Source organism: Gekko japonicus, unplaced genomic scaffold (assembly GCF_001447785.1).
Source record: "Gekko japonicus isolate JY-2015 unplaced genomic scaffold, Gekko_japonicus_V1.1 scaffold3789, whole genome shotgun sequence".
Taxonomy (NCBI): Eukaryota; Metazoa; Chordata; class Lepidosauria; order Squamata; family Gekkonidae; genus Gekko; species Gekko japonicus.
This window is the reverse complement of record NW_015165352.1, coordinates 19047-30169: the sequence shown is the minus strand read 5'-3', so window position 1 is coordinate 30169 and position 11123 is coordinate 19047. Positions and strand designations below refer to the sequence as shown.

The following is an 11123-nucleotide window of genomic DNA, read 5'->3' as shown; positions in this document are numbered from 1 at the left end:
CAGTCGAGACAGTTTAATGCATTATTTTTTGATCTTCTCCAAAATTCCTGAGTCATGATTAAATCTGCAGAGCAGTGAGGAAACCTATTCAAGTGACGCCGATCGACTTGAGGCTCTCGCAGGAACGCTTCCGTCGCAAGGTGCGCGTGCCCAGCTGGGTACGGGTTGTACCGACTTAATAAGGCTTCTGTGCAAGAGGCTGCGGGGAGATGAAATGAACGTACCAAATACCCCAGTCCTGCTCCCACAACTCGGCTTTATTAAAGTGTGTGGGGGGAGATCTCACGTCTGTCCTTGGTGTGGAAATGTGCAGAGTTCCTGGCAGCTGAAATGCAGGGCCGGCCGGCCAGCCAGCCAGCCACACCATTTGCTCCAAGGGGGGGGCACTCCAAGCTCCACTCTGCAGTCACTTGTCAGGGAAGCAAACGCCCACAGATCCGCTCGAAAGACTAGGCCTTGCCCCCCCCGGGGGGAGGGGTTGTCATCATGCAATGGCTGCTTTCCAAAGATGCTCCCTCCCCACCTTGCCAGGTGCTTTGAAAAGCTGCCTCTTTGTGTCTTGCCAGGAGGGCGGCAGCATCGACGCCAGTCTCAGGAGCTGCGAGACGCCACACTCAAGATGTGCTGGGTGATGCTGGCAAGCGCGGGGAAGGCTGAACTCTTGGGGAATTCCTGGACGAAGTCTCTGCCTTCTTCCAAGCTGCGGGTGAGCTGGTGGTCCAGGGGCACGCACCCTAGGGCAAGGGAGCAGAATCACTGCGGGTGAGCGATGCGGACCAGGACGGAGGAAAGGACGCCAAGACAAGGACAGGGGCTGATACTCAGCCACCCACCTGTCCCTGAAGCCTCAGCGGCAGAGCCTGTCCCCTCACCCATGTCCTTTTAGTATGCGAATTATGTAAAAGTGCCTTTTCTTTATAGAGGGACAATTATTTCCCTCTATAAAGAAAAGCTGGTTGGACCTGGACGTTTTTTGAAACGCATGTGTTTAGCCCTTTGAAGGCTAAAAGGGCAGAATGTGGGATAGAACTGTCTGAAAAATAACCGCAGCACCACAGGGATACATGCCTTTTTCCCAGCGTGCTGCAAAGCCAGTGCTAGCTCAGTGGCGATGGATGGTGCTCTTGCCCACTCCCCCTTTCCCTGAGAGCACTAGAACCACGTGCTGGACCCCGGCCAGGTTGCCTCTCTCTGGAAAAGTGCCTATTCTTTAGAGGGACAATTATTTCCCCTGGGCCGTTTGTGGCACCACCCTGGTAGCAGCCAAGAGACAACTTCAGAAGTTGGTCCAGCTTCAGACAACTTGGGAGGTGCTGCTGTAAGAGAAGCAGGATGCTACCTCGTGCCAGGTTAGGCCATCGAGTCTGGCGGTGTCTGAATGAGGTCGGTTCTACGGGGTTCTTGGGCAGGGGTTCTTCCTGGCCCAGATCTTTTCAATGGGAGGTGATGGGAAGTGGGTCAGGGACCTGCCACGTGCAAAGCAGATGCTCTGCAACTGAACCGAAAACACCCAAGGGACTGAAGCGAAAACCGACCGCCGCCACCGCCCTGCTCGGTTCTCCCAGAGTTCCCCTCCCTCTTCTGCCGCAGCAACGTTAGAGGCCTCGTCCTCCTTTCCCTCTGATCACGTCCCCACCCCCCCGCCACTTGTTCACTTGTCTGCCAGACTGCCATCTCCCTGGGGCAGGGGCCTTTTTTTTTGGGGGGGGGGTGTCTTCGAAGCACTATGAGCTCCGTTAGTGGCGGCAACGCATCATAACAGTTGACAACAGCAACAAGCCACCAGTGCGCTGATTTCACCCTCTCCCAGAGAGCCCGCAGAAGCACTCACCAAGGAACGGGACCCCGGCATGCTGGGCCAACTCTTGCCCGCCTCCTTTAGAAAAGACATTGGTGCATTCCTGAAACAAGAGAGGAAGTTTCACTGCAGGGAAAGGAACTGACAAGGACGTCTTGATATTTAGGTTTAAAAGACAGCTGTCTCAGCGTCTGACCTCAGTGTGCCGCCGCCTCTGCCAACAGCCACGAGTTCTGCTGCCTTGGGAGGGAGCGGCCTGTCCTAAGTCAAGACGCCTCCTACCAATCAGAAACGGGAGAATGTCCTCTCTGGTACAGCCGATCAGCCGCACTCCTCTGGAGTGTGCTCTGCTTCTCTGGCAGACCAAAGCTGAAGCCGACCAGTTCAGACTTTGGAATTCCAGAGTTATCGGCAGAATCTCCTTTTGGTCCATTCACCACCTCACTGTTTAAACAATTGCAGGCATGAGAACAACCAACAATCAGAACTATTTCTTGTTTCGTGCTCACTGACGGAGTCTCAGTTTTGGAAGACTGACAGCGATGGCCGCGTATCATGGGTTGGGAAGGGGACTGCCGCCCGCTCGGGTTAAATGTCCCCCCAGGCTTTCACAATCTGACCCAAAGGGCGGAGTTCCGAAAGGCACACCACTCCCTGCCATCTGGAGAGCCCGCTCTTCTCGCCTCATTCTCCTGTCTGTACAAGCCAGAGATCAGAGCTTATTTGGCCCTGCAACAGAAAATAGCCATTGGCTGTAGCGGAAGACCAGCGGCGCTGCCATCCATCCTCTTTCTACAAATGGAATAAGGGGCAGCAGTACGATTAAACCAACATGAACAAAACTACTGCAATAGTGCAAGTAACAACTAGTAATAATGATGATAACTTATCCTAAATGTATACAAAATTCCAAAAATACAGTAACATCTATTTCCTAAAAATTGTGTCTAACAGATGATGGACGAAAATCTCCGGAGTAGAAGTTTTGTTTCGTGGAGACTTCTTCCTACATCACAGATTCATAAAGAAGTGCTCTTCAGAAGTCACAAACATTCCGAGTAGACTCTCCATTCACAAAGCATTTGTTGTATTCATTTTGGATGTCTAACCGACCTTTGCACTATGGTCGGTTAGACATCCAAAATGAATAATACAACAAATACTTTGTGAATTGAGAGTCTACTCAGAATGTTTGTGACTTCTGAAGAGCACTTCTTTATGAATCTGTGATGTAGGAAGAAGTCTCCACGAAACGAAACTTCTACTCCGGAGATTTTCGTCCATCATCTGTTAAACACAATGTTTAGGAAATAGATGTTACTGTATTTTTGGAATTTTGTATACATTTAGGATAAGTTATTATTACAAGTTGTTACTTGCACTATTGCAGTAGTTTTGTTCATTTTGATCCACCCTCTCTCTGCCAGATTTGAAAGTCATCCCAATGCGCGCGCCCCCCCAACTTTGAGCCGCAGCCCGATTTGCACCCCAAACCAAGACGGCCGTTCTCACTGAACAGTGCGGGCAGACGAAGCCGCTCATGTTCTCTACGATGCCGATGACCTTCAGCCCCGTCTTCTTGCAGAAGGTCAGCTCTCGCCTCACGTCCGCCACAGACACGGCCTGCAGGAAGAGAGATCGGTGTCTGCTGGAGCGGCCACAGAGGAAACGGCACTCCCAAGGGGGCACCCCATAGGAAGGAAGACAGAAAACTTGGGCCTCCTCCTCCCCACAGACTCCTCATGAGGTTACCAGACCACATCCAGGTTGTACCTTTCCCACGTGAGCTCAAGCGATGTAAAGTAAAGAGCCCAAGGGGCGGGCACATGCAGCAAGCCCCACCCCCTGCTCCCAGCAGCCCTCAGTCAGAGCAAGAAGCAGCCAGGTTAGTTGCAGAGCCCCCCCCCCCAGCCCCCAAGTCCAAAACAGTCCAGTGGCACTTTTAAGACCAAGTTTTATTCAGGTACAAGCTCTCCCTCCTCTGCGAGGGCAGATCTGCACGTCCCCCCCCCCAATAGCTAGCAATCAGTCCAGTGGAGCCTGAGCAGTGGGTGTTGCCTTAGGACAGCGAATCGAAGATTAAACCCTTCTCTGCATCTTGCTTACGGTTGCCAACCTCCAGGTGGGACCTTCAGTTCTCCGGAATTACGAAAACAGGGATCCGGTGTCACCTCCCTGGTGGGCTCCCTCCCTTCCCCAAACTCTCCCTTCCCCAGGCTCTGCCCCCAGATTTCCAGGAATTTCCCTACCCAAAGTTGGCAACCCTAACTTCCTGCTGCCGTTCTACATGGAGGAAGTGTTTTCGTTCCGTAGGGGGGGAACACTGATTCAACGTGCAAGGCCTCATTTGCAGCTGAAGATAGTTTTATCACTTGCTTGTGACAACCAGGTGTAGGAGGCTGACGTTTTGCCCCGTTTCACCCTCTGTGTGAGCAGCCAGAGAGGTCCTCTCTTGCCAGTGGTGGCAACAGACTATCAAGCTAGATGTACCTTGGTTAGATCCAGGGAAAGGCAGCCCCGTTTGTTTTGGTTCAAACAGCTTCGAATGAAGTAGAAACAGTGGCTAGCAGGAGCACCCCCTGGTGTCCCCTGCTGCTTTGTGTTTGTGTTTGGAAAATTCACTTAACGGCACACAGACCGATAGTTGCCTCCATGGTTCCATCCAGGGGTCATTTCCTGCAGGAGCGCACAGGAGCGGAACTCCGGCAGTAAAGAGCCCAGGGGGCGGGCACATGCAGCAAGCCCCACCCCCTGCTCCCAGCAGCCCTCAGTCAGAGCAAGAAGCAGCCAGGGTAGTTGCAGGCAGTGTTCCCTATAAGCTGAGTTAGTGTGAGCTAGCTCACAGGTTTTAGCCCCTGTCTCACACATTTTTGTTTTAGCTCAGGAAGGATGGCTCCAGAGCAAACTAATTTATGCAGTAGCCAAATCGCTCACTCACAACTTGAATGCCAGTAGCTCACAAAGGAGAATTTTTGCTCACAAGACTCCACAGCTTAGAGGGAACATTGGTTGCAGAGCCCCCCTCCCCCCAATCCCCTAGTCCAAAACAGTCCAGTGGCACCTTTAAGACCAAGTTTTATTCTGCACGTGTCCCCCCCCCCAATAGCTAGCAATCAGTCCAGTGAAGCCTGAGCAGTGGGTGTTGCTTTCTGACACATTTCCAGCAATGTCAGGGGGTGTGTCATATGCAAATGTTATGCTAATGAGTTATGCTAATAAGCTCCTGCACCTCTTTTTCTACGAAATGACCCCTGGTTACATCTACAAACTTTGCGTGAAAGCCAGATGCTTGTCTCTCTACATGAAGGTGAGGCCATTCCAGATCCTCACCCAAGCACCAAAGTATCAGTCTAGGGTAGCAACAGTCCACAATCCAAAGGCCACCGTACCTGTGGTGTTGTGACCAAAATGGCCCCCAGAGGCCGATACAGTCGAAGGGATTCCACTGCCGTGATGTGCTCATCAGAGGTCCCGGGAGGCGTGTCCACAATCAAGAAGTCGAGGTCTCCCCAAGCCACATCCGAGATGAACTGCTTGATCAAAGCTGCTTGAGAACAACACGGAATGGAGGAGAACAAAGATTGAGTCCACTAGCACCTTTAAGACCAAGAAGTTTTAATTCAGGTATGATTCCGGCAGTAGAGGTTAGGGACTCGCAATAATGGGTTTAAATTAAGGGCGGGAAGGTACCAGCTGGATCTTATGGAAAACTTCTTTACAGTCAGAGTTGTTCAACAGTGGAATCAGCTGCCTAGGGAGGGGGTGCCCCTCACTGGCAGTCTTTAGGCAGCGGCTGGACAAACACTTGTCAGGGATGCTCTAGGCTGATCCAGCATTAAGTAGAGGGTTTGACTAGGTGGCCTGTATGGCCCCTTCTGGAGCTGCAGTGGCTCAAGTGGTTAAGACGCTGAACTGCAGGCTGTGGAAGGTCAGTAGTTCAGCAGTTCGAGACCCGGGTGCCACATGATGGAGTGAGCTCCCGTCTCTAGTTCCAGCTCCTGCCAACCTAGCAGTTCGAAAGCAAGAAATTGCAAGTAGATCGGGACTGGATAAAAAAAATGCTCTTTATGGCAGAAATGGATAAATTGACAAGAAAACAATGGTAAAGAAGACGAAGAATTTTATGAAGAATGGAAAGACTTTAAAGACTATGTAGAAGAAAAATGGGATGTAAAAAATTCTTTGATACGTTTTAATAATTATTAGAATGGACTATGGGAATATAATCTATTGTAATGATGTATCTAAGTAAAGTTACCTGAATAAGAAGTTATAATATGTAGAAAGTTAAGTTGAAAAATAAGATAAGATAATAAGGGGGAAATCACACTGTGGGAAGCCATGTAACGGGGGGAGGGGAGTTAATTGAAAATGGATATATAAAAATGAAATAACTTGAATGAATGAATGTGATGATGTATCCTAAGAATAAAATTGTTTTTTTTTAAAAAAAAAGAAATTGCAAGTAGATAGATAAATAGGGACCACTTTGGTGGGAAGGTCACAGCGTTCCGTGCGCCTTGGTGTTTAGTCATGCCGGCCACATGACCACAGAAACGTCTTCGGACAGCGCTGGCTCTTCGGCTTGGAAACGGAGATGAGCACCGCCACCCTAGAGTCGGATTCGACTGGCTTTCGAGGAAGGGGAACCTTTACCTTTACTTTATGGTCCCCTCCATCTCTGTGAATCTATGAGTCTAAGCTTTTGTGTGCATGCACACTTCCTCAGTTGAACTTCTGAAGACGTGTGCGTGCACATGAAAACTTAATACACATCTGAAGAACTGTGCGTGCACACAAAAGCTTATACCCAGAATTAAACTTGTCGGCCTTCAAGGTGCCACTAGACTCAAACTTTGTTCTATTGCTTCCGTCCAACAGGGCTGCCCACCTGGATCTACAGAACAGGAAAGGTGTCGATGTGAGGGAAGGAGGTGGGACATCTCAATGATTGTTGGCAAAGTTACTGATTGCACAGAGAGCACCTGCTGTCTGTGCAGAAGGTCTAGGCTTTGGTCCCTGGAGTCTTCCATTAAAGGATGCGGGGTTGGACAGATCCTTCTCTGCCGAGGACCCTTGAGCTAGATAGGCCTGTAGTCCTAGTCAGCATAAGGCAGGTGTATATGGAAGGCACCTTAAATGGAAGGCTCCTTGAATCTTCAATCCCCCACCCACCCACCCCATACATGTTATTTTCTTTTGCTTCAGGGAAGTGAGGTTGTGATTTCATGGTACTGAGAAGTTTTACTTGGGGGCAGCAGCAAGAACGGAGGTATTCCATACCGTTTTTCTTGGGCCCTCTCCACACCACGGCATCGTCCGGCTTCTCCAGAAGGAAGCCAATGGACATTAGGGAGATGCTCTTGTCTTGGTCGACAAAGACGGGCACCCAGCCGCTGTCGCACTGATGAACATCTCTGTCCTGCACGTTGAGCATGCGAGGGATGCTGGGGCCGCAGAGGTCCACGTCCAGGATCCCAACCTACATTTGAAGGGAAATTGGGAAAGAGGCCTTCCTTCTTAACGAAAAAACCAATTTTTTTGCAAGCCCAAAACATCCCTGAGATGGATTTAAGCCACAAATGTGACGGCAGGTTAAAGGGCGCCGCCGCAGCATTGCTGGGACTTCATTAGGAACTAAACTAAACTACAATCGATATTGTAGTTGAATTTTTGCTCACCAGGAAAGGGGTGGGAGAAGACTGCTGCAAATCACTGGCTGCCCCCAGGTTAGCATATCCTCTACTACATGATGGGCCCCAGCTTGCATGATGAGATGTACTATGGTTTAGAGGCAGCATTACGTAGTGGTTAGAGCATCACACTAGGGACACATGAAACGTAGATCTGAATCCCTACTCAGCGATCACGCTCACCAGGCAACCTTGGGTGAGTTTTTTTTCTGTCACCCTTACTTCCCTCACAGGGCTGTTGTGAGGATAAAATGGAGCGCCGACTATGTTGCCTTGAGCTCCCAATGGAGGGGGGGGATAAAAATAGATGTGAGTGTAGAGTGCACCACTAGCAGTCCACAATCCCATAAATGGGGTTCACCTTGTAAGGGTGGGTATCCTCCTCCCAGCAGAATAGCTTAGGGCAAGGGGAAATGCCACCCCCTCACTGAACAAGGGAGAAAACAGCAAGGGGCCATATTTCAGCGGGAGACTCTGCTGTAGAATGTTATTTTCAAGGATATTTTTATTTTTAAATGGGGCTAATTTGCCCCAAATCAGTGTACCATAATGTGTATTCTGATAATACACTACTGAAGAGTTACACATCATAAAATTTAAGTTCATAGCCAAATATGCTGCTAGTCCTAGTATGACGTTTTTGAAAACCTTTGTCCAAATAACTCGCTCTGGTTTATTTTCTCTTTTCTGTTTTCCCCGCTTCAGATGGCAAAACTCAGACACGTGTTCTGAGGATGGCAACAGATGGCCAGTTCTGTTTCAAGTCATTCTTATTGTCAGGAGATTTCTCTAAACATTCCGACATTCTTGTTCAACTGATTTTATTATTCTAGATTTAATCATAAGTGTAAATGGTTTTTAATGTGCTGGGAAGAAGAAGAAGAAGAGGAGATTGGATTTATCTCCTACCCAAAGAAGTCTCAGAGCGGCTTACAAACTCCTTTCCCTTCCCCTCCCCACAACAGACACCCTGTGAGGTAGGTGGGGCTGAGAGAGCTCTGACAGAAACTGCCCTTTTTCAAGAACAGCTGTGCGAGAACTATGGCTTGCCCAAGGTCATCCAGCAGGTGCAAGTGGAGGAGTGGGGAATCAAACCTGGTTCTCCCAGATTAGAGTCCGTGCACTTAACCACTACACCAAACTAGAGTAGAATCTACTTCTATAATACCTGTTTCCAGTTCAGATGTGTGTATTACCTCCTCTCCCAAAACTTTTAGGTTCCATCCCTGGGTTGGCTAAATGTTTCAGCTTGATGGCCATATCTGGGTCTCTGCTTGCTTTTGAGAGGTCAGAGTTGGAGGCCAGCTGGTGGCAGAAATGGGAAGCACTGGCAAAAGCAAGCAGAAACCAGTGAGATTTCAGGTCTGGAGTATCAGAATTTTGAAAATGTGTTTCCTGAAGAAAATGGATATCAGGACCCTCTTTCAGGATTGCACGAGTGATCCTGTTTCTTTTAATAGGATTGTTGAGACCCTGACTGTTCAGAGTTAAAGCTTTTCACTTCCTACCCAGAGTCAAGACCAAAAAGGTTTCATAAGTGTGAAATATTCCTATGCATATAACTTTCGCTCAGTTTCTCTGGCAGATGTTCATGGTGTGACTACATAAATACTCACTGATTCAAGTATACTGAGTTTGGAATATCACTGGTTGTTATCATTGGCCCTTCCTTCATAGTTAATCATTTCACTCGTGTTCTTTATAATGTGCTAGAACAAATTTAGAGTCCAGCGGCACCTTTAAGGCCGACAAAGGTTTATTCAAGGTATGAGCTTTCGTGTGCATGCACATTTTTTCAAATACATTGGAATGGTAGGTAAAGTTCAAACTTCTATTCCAGTGTATTTGGAAAAGTATGCGTGCACACGAAAGCTCATACTTTGAATAAAACTTTGTTGGTCTTAAAGGTGCCGCTGGACTCTACATTTGTTTTACTGCTTCAGACCAACACGGCTGACCACCTGAATGTTTCTTTATAATGTGCTGTTACTTTTATTGTTATTATTATCCATAGATACTGCCAAAACATAAAAAAGCAAGCAGACAATTAGACATGGCCCGCACTGCTGCTCTGAATGGTGCGCCATCATCCAAGCGACTGTTAACAATTTAGGAGCACAGCCCACAGTGGATGCTAAAGTCCTGTGGACCGACGCCCCCCAAAAATGGTCAAGTGCTGTGCAGGCTGGATGAAAAGTACCCATAGGATTTGCCTCCTGGCCCCAAATTCAGCCATCTCTGCTATTCCCACTAACATCATAGGAGTCAAGACAGTTCTGAAGAGCGCAGACTCTACTGGGCCCAGGGCAGTGATTAGCCAGTGACAGGTAGCGGCGTTAAGAGGCTTCATGAGGATAATGTGAGCCAGGCTATTATTAGCCAGGTGTCTTTCCAGTTAGGCTGACTTACAGCTGTGATGTCGGCCCGCTCCCGCTCCCTCGGCTCTGCTGATCAATCAGTCTCATTGCAGAGCATTGCTGAGGCCAGCGGGTGGTGTGGGGAGAGGGTGCAAGGGGATCCATGTCTCAGGACAGAGAGCGACTGAGTCAGGGAAGAGTCAGATAAATTGCCTGACTCTTTCTGCTAAGTTTGGTCTAATGGAAAAGTTCTACCAGGGAAAATCGAGGCCCTACTGAGACTTGACAAAAAGCTTTAGGCTGGATCCAGCCAGCTTTCCCATTCAGCCTCACCTAATTCCCCCTCTTTACTACTGGTCCTATCCTTCTTGCCTTCTGTCAAATGCGGATCCCACGATCCCCAGTGCAGCTTTCTGGTGGTCCACAGCAATGTTCCCTCTAAGCTGTGGAGTCTTGTGAGCAAAAATTCTTCTTTCTGAGCTACTGGCATTAAGGTTGTGAGCGAGTGATTGGCTACTGCATAAATGAGTCTTGTGAGCAAAAATTCTTCTTTCTGACCTACCAGCATTAACGTTGTGAGTAAGTGATTTGGCTATTGCATAAATTAGTTTGCTCTGGAGCCGTCCTTCCTGAGCTAAGACAAAAATCTGTGAGACGGAGGCTAAAAAACTGTGAGCTGGCTCACACTGACTCAGCTTAGAGGGAACGCTGGTCCACAGGGATTCCCTCCTGCCTTTGTCACCAGCGGAAAAGCTGGCAGGACCTGAACGTTTTTTTGAAACGCATGTGTTTAGCCCTTCGAAGGCTAAAAGGGCAGAACGTGGGATAGAACCGTCTGAAAAATAACCGCCGCACCCCAGGGATACATACCTTTTTCCCAGCGTGCCGCAAAGCCAGTGCTAGCTCAGTGGCGATGGTGCTCTTGCCCACTCCCCCTTTCCCTGAGAGCACCAGAACCACGTGCTGGACCCCGGCCAGGTTGCCTCTACCACGTGCTGGACCCCAGCCAGGTTGCCTCTCTCTGGAAGGGAGAAGAAAGGCAACATGAGGCTGGCCTGAGCCGAATCCCACAACGGAAATCTGCTGGAAGCAAACCTGAGATCACTTTCTTACAATAAGAGAGGGATCTGCACTTGATCTGACCAGGAGATGGCACTCTGTACGTGCTCCAGGGCCCTCCCTTCTTGCCACTTCCCATTTCCCAAGACACACAGCCTAGCATGGCTAGCCTATATATGGAGGTCCACATCAGACGAAGCCTTTATTTGACATGCT

General features: G+C 49.0%; 1 protein-coding gene across 1 annotated transcript; it reads right to left on the bottom strand.

The window, feature by feature from the left end:
• Positions 1-10826, bottom strand: NUBP2 (nucleotide binding protein 2). The gene is made up of 6 exons (XM_015410588.1): positions 10719-10826; positions 7082-7280; positions 5188-5342; positions 3311-3421; positions 1832-1901; positions 1-734 (listed from the first exon to the last, which is right to left on the bottom strand). Exons 2-6 carry the CDS (start codon positions 7233-7235, stop codon positions 592-594), a joined length of 633 nt encoding a protein of 210 aa, XP_015266074.1. The 5' UTR covers positions 7236-7280; positions 10719-10826; the 3' UTR covers positions 1-591.
• Positions 10827-11123: the final 297 nt, after the last annotated feature.